The sequence below is a fragment of the Meriones unguiculatus genome, chromosome 2 (genome assembly GCF_030254825.1).
Source record: "Meriones unguiculatus strain TT.TT164.6M chromosome 2, Bangor_MerUng_6.1, whole genome shotgun sequence".
NCBI lineage: Eukaryota > Metazoa > Chordata > Mammalia > Rodentia > Muridae > Meriones > Meriones unguiculatus.
The window spans coordinates 142423443-142440387 of record NC_083350.1 but is presented as its reverse complement, the minus strand read 5'-3'; the positions used below and the strand labels follow the sequence as shown (position 1 = coordinate 142440387).

Below are 16945 nucleotides of genomic sequence, written 5' to 3'. Positions count from 1 at the left end.
AAAATGACAACCTGCAAATTGGGAAAGGATTTTTACCAACCCTAGATCTGACAGAGGGCTGATATCTAGAATATATAAAGAATTGAAGAAGTTAAAAAGCAACAAATCAAGTAATCCAATTCAAAAGTGGGGTACAGAGCTAAACAGAAAATTCTCTATAGAGGAATATTGAATGGCAGAAAAACACTTAAAGAAATGCTCAATGTCCTTAGTCATCAGGGAAATGCAAATCAAAACAACCCTGAGATTTCACCTTACACCCATCAGAATGGCTAAGATCAAAAACTCAAGTGACAACACACGCTGGAGAGGATATGGAGAAAGGGGAACCCTCCTCCATTGCTGGTGGGAATGTAAACTTATACAAACACTTTGAAAATCAATCTGGCACTTTCTCAGACAATAAGTGCTACCTCAAGATCCAGCAATGATGGAGTTTTCCATTTTTATTTTTCTTTTGTAAACATTGAGTCAAAAGAACTTTGACTCAAAAAATAACTAATATGTGGCCTTTTTATATATGTGGTTTCTTTATCCCTGAGTCTCAGACCTAATTATTTACAGCTACTACCTGAAAACACATACCAGGAGGTGGGGTTGCAAGAGAAGGTATTTCCTGTATTGGGTCCACCATCTTGCCATTGCAATTTTAGTGCACAGTGGCAGTTGGTACATTTTCCTCCACTGCCATGCTTCCAGGGTCATAGAGTCACTGGATCAATTTTAGTGTTGATCAAAACCCACGTGTGCTTTGTTCCCACTACCATCAGAACCTGGCTGCCTCTGGATTTGGTAGTGATGTCAGTGTCTAAGGAAACCCATGGCTCATCACCAGTTAAGGTGGCTGACCAAGCATCATGTTTGCAAGGAGAGGTCACCTCTGACATCTGCCCAGAAGCATCCTACCTGACATGGAAAACGAGTGAGATTCTGTCAATGTACCAATGAACAGCCCAGAACAGCACCCACACATCTGAGTTAAGACCACCCAGCCCACCTGTACCCTGAAATCAGAGAACAAGTACTCCATGGCAGGGCCGCCTAGAGTCCATCAGATCCTCAGAGCACAGGCCCTTACATGCCTGGGGAGCTGAAGCTGCAGAACACTGGAAGCTCAGTGGCACTCCTGTAATGGAAAGCGGCCTTGGCTCCTGACACAAGGCTCCAAGCAGCCCTAACTAACAGAGTGGGACATCAAAACCTTGAGACAGGTCTCAGGTTCATCAGCGCCTCACAGACATCTCACCCTTGCCCTCTCTCCCTGTAACTTTTGAGGACACCACACAGATCTTAGGTTCCTTACATCCCCAGGATTTGCTGATTGGTGGTTGTTTTGGCTTTACAAGGAACAAAATATGTAGTGTGTCAGTTTTTATGTCAAAGGATTTCTTGCTTGCTTCCAGTATTCCTGGTGACCCATTCACTCCCCTGGAAAAAAAAAAAAAAAAGCTCTCCAGCACGCAAGTCTTGCAGAATACTGGTTAAACCAGAGGGAAAAGGAAACTCTCACTGTTCTACTAACAAGAGCCACCAAAAATTCTCAACAAACTAAGCAGGCAGCTAACCATTCATAGGCCGAACAGGTAAGCCCTGTGGGCTTTCCGGTTTGATTACATGTTCCTCGTACATTTTTTCCAGAGACATTTCACATAACATAAATAATCTCCATCTCAGCAGAAGGGCTCACAGATGAGCTTCGAGACAAACTGCGCAAAATGAAATATTGATTGTACATGACACCAGCAAACAGTGCACAGTGTTGCTGCCCAGGCGCTGATGTGGGCCAGCCACACAGATTACCACACTACCACACTGAGATAGGTTACCGCCCCGCCGGCACTAGCTGACTTGCTCTTCCTCCTGCTCCCAGCCTCGCCCCTCAGGGTGCAGTCTGCTTTCTAGAAACTGTTGTAAATCAGGGGTAAAGCCCCTTGAAACTGAAGTGCCAGCACAGACCAATACCCCACTGCCACCCTCATGGCAGCTTGCCAGGCATGCTGTTTTAAAGTTAGGCATTAGGAGGCAGCAATGGCTCAGAACCACAAGGCAGAGAGCTGTGGCATCGAGAAGTTGGGAAAGATAAACGCCAGAGTGTGTAAAACTGACTAGTCTGAGATAAACTTCTGGGATTTCAGATTCCAAGTGAGGGGCAGTCAGAAGAGACAAGGCATGTCCGTCTCCAAGACCCACGTGAATCTACCTGAGTCCTGTATACTGCATTTCATCATCACTATAAAACAGGCAAACAAACCAAAACAGGAGCCTAAAGGGTTAAACAGTCAGCAAACCCCCTGGCTTCACTGGGTTGTTTTGCTCTGGGCTCTGGAAGTGGGAAGACTGCCCCTGTGGGGTTCCGCCCCTCCTCTCTTCCCCTTCCCCCGCCCTCCCCCCCTTTAGAAATGTGATCTTCAATAAAAACACCTTTCCTGCCACCTTGAGCTGACTGTGCTTCTAACTGGGAGATTTCTCAAACTTAAAATAACACTATGGCTACTTACAAATGCCAACCTCACATTTGCCTTTTTTAAAATGACCTGTGATGTGTGCTCTAATCCAAAGTGTAATGTTTCAAATATATCTGACATATCTGTCTGGCTTGCAGGAAGTTAAAAATGCACTTTCCGCCTTCTCAAAGAGAAAACTATCTTTGTTATTTTAATCATGGTTAGTTGAAATAATTAAATGACAAGAAATTTTGCTTAGGTCGCCTTTAAAACTGTTTGGTTCTTAGTAACAAAACAACTTCTTGCCTCTCTCTGGATGTTTATTGTGAGGAAATATGCTCACATAATTGATATGACAATTTCCCCTCGTGCATAAATGGAGAGAAACCACGATGACTGTGAATTAAAACTGCAACGGTTTGGGGCGCTTAGCAAACAGAAGCACCTCCAGAGCTAGCACCTGCAACGCTCGCATTGCATCTTAAACTGCCAGGCTAGCATGCATGCGTGTGACACAATGCTCCGCATCACGCAGAACACCAGAGGAAGCAGCAGAGAGAACTGTCATTGTCACCAGTAAAGAACCGCTAAGTCAACCAGAATTCACATCAAAACAGCGCAAAGACGGCAGGAAACCCCCTTCCCTTCAAGGGGTGCGTGCTTATTCCAAACTCCAGCAATCAAACCTCGGCTCCATTGCAATGAACTCTGAGCAGTGATGGAAGAAAAGAGCACAGGTTACTTACTGTTCTTAAGACGTCCACATCTTTCCGGTTCCGACGGGTGAAGAGCGGTCAGTGTCAGGAAGAGATCTAGCAGGCAAAAAAAAAAAAAAAAAAAAAAGAGGAGGAAAGCAAGTTAGTCGTCAGGAAATTTACGTCTCCGGGGGTTTTCTTTAGGCAGTTTCTGCAAGATCCCAGCACAGCAGAGAAAGAAAAAGTTGGAGGATCACCACACCCTCAGCAGGCGACCTTCATTGCAGTCACAGGCGCTCCAAACTTTTCTGCTCAGGCTCCTGAGGCCGCAGACACCCAACTTCACTCACTGGTGACAAAATGAGTCCACAGAAGCGGGGTGACTCCAAGTCCCAGTCCACGGCTCCTGCTTCTCTCCCCTTCTTCATTCACTTTTTCCCTTCCTACGGAAAGCTCATAGGTCTGTTCTCAGTGCCCCCCTAGCCAGGCCTGGCTTTGAAATGCATTTCAATCTCTCCACACAGACTGCTTTCATTGCATTTAGAGTCCCACTAAGGCCCAGCTTTAAAAGCTACAGATTCTTTTTTTCTTTAGCCTTCCTCACAAAGGAAGGGTATTTTGTAAATTACCAGCTCGTTCAGATCAACAAAAGGTACTTTCATAGAAAGCCCCATTTCATTTTGCTCAAATTTGATTACAAGGATGGAGAAAAGGGAAGGAAGTCAAAAAGAAAACCCCAGATGGCTTTTCCATTCATCGCGGTGAATGAGCTTTATCTCTGCCTTTTGAAACCGCAGCCGTGGAAAAGCATTTCTGTTGGCTTAAAAAACTTGACAAAAATTATTGGTTTGCCATTTCTCATGCAACAGCCATTGGGAACTGGATGAAAAGACTTTTTCATGGGATCGCCTGCTTGGATCAAAATAATGGAGATTAGGTATTTCATTATAAATTACAGTGGGAGATAGAGCGCCTGTCATATTAATAGCTACCTGCTCGTGGCCTTCAATGTAGCTGTTCTCCTAGACAAAGGACCAAGAGGGTTGTCTATTGAGCTTGTACTTTAGGCCTGATCAATTTTCTATCATCAAGGCAAAAGGTGAGATGACTAACAAAGGAATTCACACATGAGTGACCTCATAAGCCTATAGATAAAACAGCTTAAAGAGGCAAAATACATTCTGAAATTATGGATGATAAACTACATAAAGATGGAGACGAAGACAGAGTGGAGACAGGAGAGGAGAGCAGTCTCTATAATTCTCCCTCTGTTGGCCGAGTGGATACATTAAAAGCGACTTGTTTTCAGCTGCAGATAATTGCAGCCTGTGGTTTGCAGTGGTCGGCTAGAAATCCTTCCGCCTACTCCTTCCCCCTCGGCACAGCTTCATTCATTTCACTCACTATTAACGGCAGCATTGTGTTCAGGATAAGGCTTCTATCGAGTCATGCTTAAAAACTACAAAACTGGGAAAGAATCGGCAACAACACCGGCTTCCCACGCTGCACTGTGGACGATAGCGTGTTTATTCTCCACTCCGGGATGCTGACCAGCGTGGCAACTCTGCTGGGAACCTAAAGCAGCTTAGAGTCTAAGCTGTACCTGGAATTAAAACAGAACTTTAGTGAAGTTCACTGAAACATGGGACTCAGAGCAATACAAGGTTATTAATATGAAAGGGCTTATAACTGTGTAAAAGCTTGAGAAATGCTATAAATATTGGCCATGGTGCAATTGTCAAACATTTGGATGGGCACCTGTGACAGGAATAGTGGCTTCCAGGCCTTGGACATGTGCGGTTTTAATGTACACTCACATGCACAGTGATAACACAGGACATTCGCGTATGCATGGATCAAGAAACAAGAAGATGATGTGATCTTTGCCGTACTCAGTGCCTCTACATTGTCTCAGACTGCACTGCCTTCATCTGGGTATCAGATAGCCCTGGAGCCTTAGACTGTCCTAACCATTCAGAGACAGGAAATTCAAGGTTATTAACTGGTAGGTGCCAGGGAGCAGATAGGCTCGTCCAAGCGTGGTATAAACTTGGATTTGCATGAACCTCACAGAGGGTGATAGAACACGTCTTAAGAGTCAGAAATGCTATGTAGCCCTTGACCTAGCTAGTTTGCCTCTAAGAATTGACCTGGTAAAAACCACCAGAAATGAAGATAAAGATTACCACCTTTTCCCCCAAAAGATATTTACTGCCTTCATTTTCTTTCTCTTCCTGTGATAAACATCATGAACAAAAGGGACTTGGAGAGGAAAGGGTTTATTTGGCTTTATAAGCCACTATTGCAGTCCATTATAGGAATTCAAGGGCAGGAACTCAAACAGAAACAGAAGCAGAAATCTTGGAGGAACACTGCTTACTGGCTCACCCTCCATGGCTTGCTCAGCTTTCTCTTTTATACCACTCAGGACTCCCTACCAGGGGATGGCATCACCCACAGTGGGCTGGGCCATCCCACATCAATCACATTTCCACAGCCTTGACTACTGGCTAGTCTAGGGGAGGCATTTTCTCAACTGAGGTTCCCTCTTCCCAGGTGACTCTAGCTTTTGTCAAAATGATGAAATCTATCCAGCACACCTACCAAAAATGGATCAGAGAGGTGGTTAGGAATACAAATTCAGGAACTGGACTCTCTGAGCCCTAGTGACAGTGGGTGGCTTCAGTCTTCTGTGCCTTAGTTTTCTCGCCTGTAAGTCAGAGCCCCAGACTTTTAATCCTGGCGCTTGCAAGGCTGAAGCAGGAAGAGGCATTCTAGACCACTGCAGCCTACATAGTAGGTTCTAGTACAGCCTAAGCTACCTATCCTGTCTCAAAAAGAGCTGAAAGGTGGACCAGGGATAGTGGGTATAATCAGAAGGTAAAGGCAAGGATCTCTCTGGGTTCAAGGCCAGCTTGGTCTCCATAGTGAAATCCTATATAAGAAAGAGAGAAAGAAGGTGGGAGGTGCTCCAAAGTATTAAGGTATGCTACAAGAAACAATCAGCAGAGGAGAGAGAGAAAGGAAATACGTGTAACTGCATATCTGACAAGGCTTTGGCATCTAGACTATACCAGAAAAACATACTAAAGAGCAATATATAACCAATAAACATAAGCAACAGACTGAAACAGACATTGCACAAAGGAAGGTGCACAAAAGGCTGACAGGCACATGAAAGCAACTGCTTGACCTCACGAATCAAAGCCCTGTATGCTGATGATGAGATGGCTCAGTTGAGTAAAGTCACCTGCTGCTAAGCCTGAAGACCTGAGTTCAAACCTCAGAACCCACATGATGTAGAACTGCTCCCAAGAATTATCCTCTGACCTTCACCTATGTGCCTTGGCAGGTGAATGAGCATGCTCTCTCCTGCTTGCTCTCGCTCTCTCTCACTCTCACTGAATGAAAAAAAAGCCCCCAATGAGCTATCACCCTAACACATGAAAAGAATGGCTCTTATTAAAAAGACTAGAAATAACAAAGGATGGAAAGGATATGGAAAAGAGAACTCCTACAACTATGGGTTCATATGTGGTGTGAAGGCTTCTCAAACCCTTAAAACCAGAATGATTAGGGACTGAAGAGACACATAAGAGACCTGGATGCTCTTCCAGAGGATCAGGTTCAATTTCCAGCACCCACACAGTGGCTCACAACCATCTTTAACTCAAGTTCCAGAGGACCAGGCATGTACATAATACACAAACACACATGTAGTCAACACATATACACATAAAAAACGTAAACAAACAAAACCCAGAAATAACGCAAACAACCAGAAATAATCCCTCTACTAGTGTACAACTCAAGAAAATGAAACCTATGCTATTTCAGCAATAATATTCAAAACAAAGAAGCCCATGGTGGAGGAAGACAGAAGGAGCAGCGAGCACAGACTAGAGTAGCACTAGGCTAGTCTTTAGTAACTAAAACAACTACAAAGTTGTAGACTCTCCAAAACAGTGTTCTTAGGAGTCATGGTCTTGCTACATCTAAGCTGACCTTGGACATACAACCCTCCTACTTGGTTCTCCCAAAACCTGGATTACAAGTATGTACCTCTACACCTGGCTTCTCAAGAACATCTGGAAACATGTTACTATCTGGGAATGTGGCAAAATGGGGTTGAAGTTGTAAAAACCAGAAATAAATCCTGATTTTTCAGTTCATACATTGCTGAAAGAAAAATATGTCCAACTGAAAACTAAGACTTTTTGAGAAACTTCTATTTACAGAGAGCAAACTTCAAGAACATGAAAACACCACAGGAGCTGGCATCTGTACTTCTGGCCACCTGGAGAACTTAAAGCAAGGGTCTCAACAGTTGTCTCCACACCCACATGCAAAGCAGTGTTACCTACAGCATCAAATGAGAAGGAGCACTCCAAGAGTGAGTGAAGATGAATGAAGACAGAATAGCATACATATAGACAACGGACCATTAGCACTGGAGAGGAAGAAGTTCTGACATCTGAGGTAAGGCAGTCACATAGAGACAAGTACAAGAGGCTCAGTCATGCTTACTCGATGACCTGGGTTCAATTCCCAGCATCCATGTAAAAAGCTGGACTGGGCTATATTCCTGTAATCTCAGCCCTGGGGATTCACAGACAGGAGAGTCTCTGAGGGTCACTGGCCAGACAGACTAACTGTATTGTTGAGCCCCAGTCACAGTGAGAGACCCTTTTTCAAAATGTAAGGTAGAAAGCAATAGAGGAAGACACCAGCATTGGCCTTTGGCCTCCACATACATGCATGTGTATGTGCTCTAGACATGTACACACGCACAAGGATGGGTATAGTATGCCTTCCCTTTCATGAATGTCCTAAACAGTAAGTATCTATGCAGTTCATTGGGGCTGGAGGAAGAGTGTAAAACAAGTTGAGTGATGGAAACATAATTTTAGTTTCACAGAATAAAAGATCTCTGGTGGTGGGATGGTGTTGGCCACAAAACAATGTAAATGTAACATCATGAGCTACGTGGTTGAAACTGGTTACAGTGGTAAACATTGTGTTTTATACATTTAGAAGCTATGAAAATGTTGCTTCCTGACTTGTGGTTTTAGTTGTATAAGCATCTAGCATAACCTGGGAGAAGAAAAGGATGAGCAAGAGGACAGCCGCCAAGTGAGGTTAGCTGTATGTCTCGCTTAGCTGCCCAGAGAGAATCAGTTGGGAGTTCTGCTGACCAGCGAGAGCTCTGGAACTGGACTTCAGCAACTGGGGAGACCTGGCCTTGGGAGAGGACCAAAGAGGTCGGATGGAGAATGAAGATTCAGACTGGATGGTAGAGTAGATCATCTGTTCTTTGAGAATGGCTTAGAATGGTCTCCAGTTCTCTGGGGAAATCCTTCCTCAAGGACATTATCCTTATAAAACTGGGGATGGCCTTGACACACTGATCTTCGACATCTGTCTCCTCTGTGCCATGATGACATGCACATGCCCAGCGTTCAAAGTCAGCATGTATGTGTGCATGTGTGTGCGCCACGGGGATGATGCAGAGATTGGTATTTTCGCACAAATCCTGGCAGACCTCAGCGGAACTGCCAACATTTCTACTAGCCTGTGAAAACACACCCTCAAAACACCTTAAGGAAGAATCTCTTCTATCTCATAATGAAAAAAACAACATGAAAAGCAACTTCATCTCTCCGAATTTTTCTAATTCTGTTCATGTGTTACCCCAAAGGCCCTAGACCCCAAATCAACAATACAGTTGAATCCCTCCATTCCTTAGTGCCTCATGATAAATTAATGCACTTCTATTTTCCCCTGTGTGATGCCCGGCCTTCAAGTGCCATGGTCATGCACAGTCCTGGTTACACTGGTAATGAGTGGTTTCTTGTGGCTCTGGAACAGATTCTCCTGCCTTCTCTGTATAGGAGCTCATTTAGGAGAAGAGTAATGCCTTCCCTTTTCTTCCTCACCCTGTGGCCTCACCTCAGGCCAGTTCAGCCTTCTGGAAAGCTGTTCTTAGTTTCTTGGTCTCTAGTTCCCTGGTTGTCTAGTCCTCTAATTCAGTCCTCCAAGTTTGATGAGAAATGTCCTCATCCCCCTAAGACTCTGCTCTGGTTTTCTATCTCCACACAGTCAGTGGCCACCTCTCCCTACTCAAGATCCTCCATAACAGGGATACTCCTGACTCCAACGGCCATTCCCTAGCACCAATCCAAAAGCCAGTTCCAGTTCCGTGTGTTAAAACTAACCTGTTATCTGCCATGCATGCTCGAAGCCAGTATGAGGGAATGCAAGGAGAAGGGAGGGAGATAGCTCAAGAGACTCAAACCTTAGTTCCTTCATCTCCAGTTTGGTAAAAAGTAGCATTCGCTGTCTCAGGCAACAAATCTCAGACCCATCACTGGTCATTCTGTCTCACTATCACATCTACTTACTTTCTTCTTCTTCTTCTTCTTCTTCTTCTTCTTCTTCTTCTTCTTCTTCTTCTTCTTCTTCTTCTTCTTTCTCTTTTTGTTTTGTGTTTTAAGACAGGGTTTCTCTGTGTAGCCTTGGATGTCCTGGACTCACTTTGTAGACCAGGCTGGCCTCAAACTCACAGAGATCTGCCTGCCTCTGCCTCCCCGAGTGCTGGGACTACAGGCATGCGCCACCACAACCGGCTTACTTACTCTTTTCTTGTGTGCATATGCTGTGCTGCACTGTGAAGGTCAGAGGTCAACTTGTGGAAGCTGGCTCTATCCCTCTGCTGTGTGGGTTCCAGGTATGGAACTCATATTGTCAGTCTGGCAGCAAGCTCCTCTGCCTACAGAGCTACCTGCTCTTCCCCTTCTCTTCTTATAATCTGTGTACAATGTGTGCATGACCAAGCATGTGCTTCTTTTCCTCATGTACTTTGTTCAGTGGGTTCTTGCAGGCTTAGATTTTTCACCAAACCTACTTTATTTAGAGTTCTTAAATGTTCCTACCTCCCTTCCACCCACTGACCAGAGAAAGAAAGTTATTAGGTAAAGGGGGTTGTAGACCTTTTTAGAAGTAGTTCCTTGGGATAAGTCCACTCTTCTTTAACCAGATACCAGCAGCCCAGTCCAAAGGCCAACACCAAGCAGCAACATGAATTAGCACGATTCAGAAGATCGGACAATTCAGTGAAAGCCACAAGACTCAGTTGGATTGCCCGAGAAGTTCTTTGGAACGTTTCTCTCTTTAAAGTCGAGTGTCACAGCACAAAGATGTTGATCCAAAAGCCGTGTCTCACTGTCCTGTGGGCTTCTATATATCTCCTCTCCTCAGAGTTCACCCATGGATGTTCTTGGCTGACCAGAGTCACACCCCTCACATGAGACATCTCACAGCAAAATACCACACGCCCTCTCACAAAACAGCTTCCCGCAAAACAACACATGACTCAACTGAGTCTTCAAAGAAATCAGAAACTTCCACTTCATTTGATGTTTGTTTGTTTGTTGTTTTGTTTTATTTTTGAGACAGGATCTTTCACTGAGACCTGGGACTTACCAAGTAGGCTAGGCCGGCTGGCCTACAAGCCCCAAGGGATCTGTTTCTCTCTGTCTCCCCAGTGCTGATATTACAAGCACATGTCATGTCCACTTTTCCACACCTGTTCTGGGATTCCATTCATATACTCAGAGGTTCAAGGCAAGCACTTTACAGACTGAGCCACACCCTTCTCCCAGCCCCAAGCCTCTCCCATTCCTCACAACGGGACTATGGCTTAACGGGTCCTGGCTTAATAATCACATGCAACTTGAATTTCTCCCTTTAACCAGCACAAGTGTCACTGAGACCTGTGACTCTTCCACCACTCTCATCAGAACCTTTCTGTGGTCCTCCAAAGTACAGACTCCCCAGATTACAGGATGAGGGCCGTTCCCAGTGGTGAGAGCATCGTGATCCGAGGCACAGAACTAAGAACAAAGTGCAGCTGCGGACCACACACACGTGTACCACCATCCAGCGCCGGCTTCCCCTTCCTGATCAGCACCTTTGTGTAATTTGTGTCTTACCCCCAGTACCCTTCCCTTCTCACCTGGCAGCATACAAAGTCACATCTAAAGATCTAATTTAAATGTTGCACAGTTTTATAGTGTGTCAAAACCAAAGGGCTATCTCTATAAAAGAAAATACTAGGCAGCGGTTAGATCAGTAGTGCAATACTTGCCTGCAACGAGTGAATCCCTGAGTTTATAACAACTAAGGTAGAGGAGAAGGGTGGGGAGAAAAGGAGGAGGAGGATGCCAGCTCAGGATTAAGCACTAGCATCTTTCAAATAAATTTCATTTTAACTGTGCGTGCTCATTTGTAATGAGCTGAAATGCATTTATAACTCAAGGTAATCGGTCAAATCAGACTGAGGCCCTAGAGCACAGCTCTGGGTTTCAGCATTACATCAAAGGGTCTCAGAGCTTTGACACAGCATGCTTCTCCCTGGTAAACTCTCCCATGTCTATCTGCCCCATCAGACCATGAGGTCCTCCATGGAAGGAACTATAGTTGGAGGCTCCATCTTCGCAGATCTAAAAGCCTAATGAGTTCTTGTTGGATTAATGAATAAACTTATGATAGGATTAATGAAATTTACCCTACATTGCTGGGGGTGGGGGAGTTCGTAATTCCTGGTATTGAGGCAGAGAACAGACTCATACTTCTGGCCAACTGCTCAGGGCCCAAGGCTGACTTTCACTCTGAACTTCCGTCTTGTCCTTTATGTTACCTTTAACAGCCTCCCTAGCCTTGTGGATCTTCTCTTCCCTGGCTGTTGCATTTAATGACCTGTGTGGCCTGTGCATGAAGTGTTGGGTCCAGCTGCTTCTGCCACAACCGCAGGCAATGATACATAAGCTAAGGTGGCAGCTGGGAAACTGGGATTTTTTTTTAATGTGTTTGAACAATCTACGGGAAATTCCATTTTCTTATTTTTACTTGGAATCAAAAACAGAACGGCCCTTCTCATCTGCCATAGGCTTACTTTTTGCTTATTTGTTTTTCTCTATTATTCATACCATACTACGTGTTTGCTACTTTGAATCTGTTTCCCCTACTAGAATATGATCCATGAAAAGACAGAAATGATAGAGGATAAACAGATTATCATCCAGCCTTTGTATTCCGCAGTCTAGACTTGCTTTGGCCTGATGCAGAATTAACAGTCTTTCCTCGTGTAAGAGAGAAAAGGCAGTAGAGGCCTGGCTACCCTAGACCAACCCTAAAGAGTTTTTGTTTTGGAAAACTTAAGCCTGCAGATACCCCGAGAGAATGTCCCCTATGGGAAAGCAAGCCAGGTACAGAGTGCCGAGGTGTTAAGAGGACTCATTTCCACAAGACAATGCTGTTTCCCACTTGTCTAGATAGCTGTCAAGAACTGTGAGGTATTTCCTGGCAAAATAAAAAGTTAGGTTGACACTAACTTCTAACACGTTTCATAGATGTTAAATAACAAATGCTTCTTAAGATAACCACACAAAACATGAGCAAGCCCACCTGTGTTTTGCAATCCTGTGCCTATCTAATTCTTAAGTGAGGTTACTTAACTAACTCTAATGGAAATTTTGGTTTCTGTAAAAACTCAGTCATGTTATGTAAATATTGTTTGTTTAATCCCAAGTGTGGGATTTTAGTTTGGGCTTTAGTTTGTCCACAGCTGTTAATTGCCTCCTGTGGTGCATGGCTTTGCCAGCTGGTAATGGCCTTCCTCATGCAGCATGGAGAGGGTTGTGGTCTACAACTCTGAAAGATATAAATACGAGAACCTAGAAAGAAAAGGTGTGATAGTTTGGAGAGACCAGAGACGGATGGTGTGGCATCTTGGAGGAGACAGATGGGGAGAAACATTTCAACGCAGTGGCTTGAAAGAGATTGCTTGCTGTGTCTGCTGTAGATGGAGATTGGTAGAGCCCCAAAAGAACCAATTGACCCCAAACAGCCAGAAGTAAAGGCGTCTGTGCCCCCTTTCTCCACTAATCTTTTCTCTCATACCTAGGGTTAAAGGATTGGTAGAAGGGAGGTAGAGGCTTAAATATCCCAAATAAAATAGAGTTGGAAAATGAGCCCAACACTTAATATCATAACCCTTCAACACTTTCAAAGAAACGAAATCTATTGTGAAAGTTTAAGCTTAGCTTTAGTATTCTATTAGCAACAGAAAGAGTGATTTGAAAATAAAATAGTATTTATACTAACTCTTTAAGAGAGAGTTTTGCAAAGGAAAGAATGCAAGGAAAACTTAAATGGATAGCTTTAATCTACTATAAAATTAAATGGCAACAATTATGGATACATTAAACTACAAATATTTACCATGTTGCTTAAACTATTTTATCAAGCCTTATGGTTAGTCCTATGGGGGTCTCTGCTTCTTAATCTAGAGCAGGGTTTCTCAGCCTTCCTAATGCTACAACACTTTAATCCAGTTCCGCCTGTTGTGGTGACCCCAATCACAAAATTATTTTTGTTGCTACATCACAACTGCAATTTTGCTATTGCTATGAATTGAATTGTAAATATATGCTATGCGTGATTGACACCCCCCCCCCAAAGGGGTCTTAACCACAGGTTGAGAAATAGTATTCTAGTGTGAGATGCATTTTGAACTTCCATGTTATGAATTGACTTCCTTGAAAATGTCATCACGTTTGGACCATTTAAGTCAGTTGTGTGATCTGGCTGAATTAGCCAAGCTTATATGTGCTAACCAAAATTTGTGTTTACATATGGCTGTTAATAGAGCTGACCAAGCTCATTGTAATGTGGTTAATCAATGAAACAATTTTATCATTGGCATGATGCAATTGATTGGAAACACAAGTAGTATTTGCTGACTAACCATATAGGGTCTAGGCAGGGAAGCTGAAGGGCCAGGGAGATGGTTCGCAGCATAAGGGCCTGAGTTCAGATCCCAGTGACCATGTAAAATCTATGCATGGCCACATACCAGCATCCTGAGGGTGGAGACAGGAACACCACAGTGCTTGCTGGCTGCACTGTAGCTCCAGGTTCAGTGAGAAACCTTATCCCAAAGGAAGAGAATAAAGAATGATAGAATAAGACACTCAACATCTTCCTCTGGCCTTTGCTCACACAGGTACAGGCATAGGCATTTGCACACACTTACATACACAATAAACAGAATGGCTGCCTGTCCTTTCTATTAACCTAAAGCCTGAAATCATTCCTGATGTCTTCCATGTCTTTCATAGCTGTTATGTGAACTTTCCATATTCCTGCAAGCCCAGCCAAAACTCATTATGTAGCCGGGTGCAGTAGCAGCCAATCAGCCTTTCTCAGTCCATTTCTCCCTCTGACAAGTTTTCTCACTGCCACAATAGCAATCCTCTTAATAATTTTTTGATAGAAAAAAAAAATAGAACATGGAGCCCTGGATTGTTGCCTCACCAAAAACACAATAGTCAGCAGCAATTCAGACAAGTACCATTTCTGATACTTACTCAAAAAGTCCCAGAACCTGAGAAAAGACAACTCAGACTCTGGGACACCAACAGAGAGAACTGAGAAGTCACACACTGAAAACCCTGCACTTGGCAATGTCATGTGATCAGACACTGGTGCCTCAGTTTACTCGGAGGGAAAGCATTCATTCATGTGTCCAACCAGGCCCCAGACTTTCTAAGGAAGTTCCCTAGAAGATGGGATTCCCGACCTTGGATCTCTCTTGAGTCTAGCACAGTTATGTGGCCTTTGGGAAGAAAGAGATGGCAGTCTGAGCTGACAGACATCTTTGATGCTGCCTTCTACTCAGCATGAAGCAAGCAGATGGAAATCCTAGCTCTCCACTTCCACCTAGGAAGGGGAGACTCCATACTGACCCAGTGCCCAATGTCTCCAAGGCTGCTGTGACCATAACAATTGTCAGAATTGATTATTCTCTGAGAATCGTCATAAACCAGAAATGAGAATCCCGGAGAATGGGCTTCTAAGCATACCTGTGGATCGAAACCTTGATTGTGTTAGTTGAGGTGGAATGCTTCACCTACTGTATATAGTAACAGTCCCTGATTGGGAGCCTGTCCTGTGAGATGTGGGCTGAGCAACAGCATGCATTAGGGTCTCTATGCAATGTAATGTAATGTAATGCAATGTAATGTAATGTAATGTAATGTAATGTGATGTAATGTAATGTAATACAGATGCAATACAACCAACTCTCTCAAGCTCCTGATGCTGCAGGTCCTTTTATGATAGACTGTAGCATAGAACTGTGAGCAAAAATACACCTTTTCTTCTTTGAGTTACTCCCATCAGGGCATTGCACCACAACAACAGGAAAAGAAACAAGGTACTGACCCGAGGAACTGGCATTGGTGTTCTCAGTCTTGAGCATCTGATAGGCCAGTCCATCCTCGTGTAGCAATGCAGAGGAGAATGAAAATGGTAGCCTAGACTGGCACACACCACAGCTTTCCCACCAGCTCTGAACAGACTAAGTAGACTAAGACCACAGCTACTATGTTTACAGCCAGGTTAAGAGTTAGTGAAGGCCATGAGAATCTCTGGCCAGATCCCTGTAAAAGCTCAGTCCAAGAAGACGGAAAAAGATGTCTACTTTGCCTAATGGGAAGTCATCAACACAGAATCAGGAAAAGGAATTCAGTAAACATGTTTAAAACGCAGGAAAGAGAACATGTCTAAAGCCAACTGTGGTGGTTTGAATGAGAATGGCCATCATGGGCTAATTAGTTGAATGTTTGGTCCCTTGTTTGTGGAACTATTTGAGAAGGATTAGACAGTGTAGCCTTATTGGAGATGTGTGCTGTCTAGTTTTATGTCAACTTATCACAAGCTATAGTCACTCGAGAGGAGGAAACCTCAAATGAGAAATTATCTCTATAACACTGAGATGCAGGCAAGCCTGTAGGATGTTTTCTTAGTGATTGATGTTGGAAGGCCCAGGCCATTGAGTGTGGTGTCACCATGGGCTTGTGGTCCTGGGTTCCATAATAAAGCAGGATGAACAAGTCATGCAGAGCAAACCAGTAAACAGTACTTCTCCATGACTTTGCCTCAGGTCCTGCCTCCAGGCTCCTGACTGGTTTGAATTCTTGCCTTGGATTCCCTTGGTCGACTGTAACGCTGAATGCGTAAGCCAAATAAACTCTTTGCTCCCACAGTTGCTTGTGGTCAGGGTGTTTCATCACAGTAATAGTAACTCTTAATAAGACAAAGTGTGTCACTGGAGGTGGGCTTTGGGGTTTCAAAAGAACCCTGCCATTCCCGGTGTATGCTTTCTATCTTTGCCTACTACTTATGGATCAAGACATGAGTTCTGGACCCTGCCTTCTTGTGCAGACCCAGCTTAGCTCTCTCCTTCCAACCCTCTCAGTTCTTTTAAAGCCCATCTCCATTACTTTGTGTCAGCTGCAATCTGAAGAAACACTTTCGGCCAGCCCCCCCCCCCCCCCCGCAGTGGGCGCACTGTGCTGAGACTCAGGCAGGAAATGTTCATTATCCTTCCTATTCTCTACAATGGATGTCACAGAAACTCTAAGAGTCCAAAGATACCAGCCCAGACTATTATACCCAGCAAAAACTATCAATTACAATAGACGGAGAAAGAAAAACATCCCATTATAAAACCAAATTGAAGCAATTTCTGTCTTACCAATCCAGGTCTACAGAAGGCAACTGAAAAAAAAATGTCAGTCTGAAGAAGTTAAACACACCCAAGACACAAGGAATAAATAATCCCAAAAGAGCAAATCAAGAGGGAGGAGAATTCACACCACACCAACAAAATAACAAGAATCCATAATCACTGTTCATTGATCGCTCTCAATTCACCAATAAAATGCACAGACTAATAGATTA

General features: G+C 43.9%; 1 protein-coding gene across 3 annotated transcripts in view; it reads right to left on the bottom strand.

Moving 5' to 3' along the window:
• LOC132652461 (uncharacterized) overlaps positions 1–16945 on the bottom strand; it is a 607788-nt gene that overhangs the window by 500220 nt on the left and 90623 nt on the right. For all 3 annotated transcript variants that reach the window (XR_009590080.1, XM_060378221.1, XM_060378223.1), the window contains one exon: positions 3191–3256. Coding sequence is in view for 2 of the 3 variants with exons in the window: in XM_060378221.1 (XP_060234204.1) it covers positions 3191–3256 (66 nt within the window). In the remaining variant the exon portion in view is untranslated. The remainder of the gene's footprint in view (positions 1–3190; positions 3257–16945) is intronic.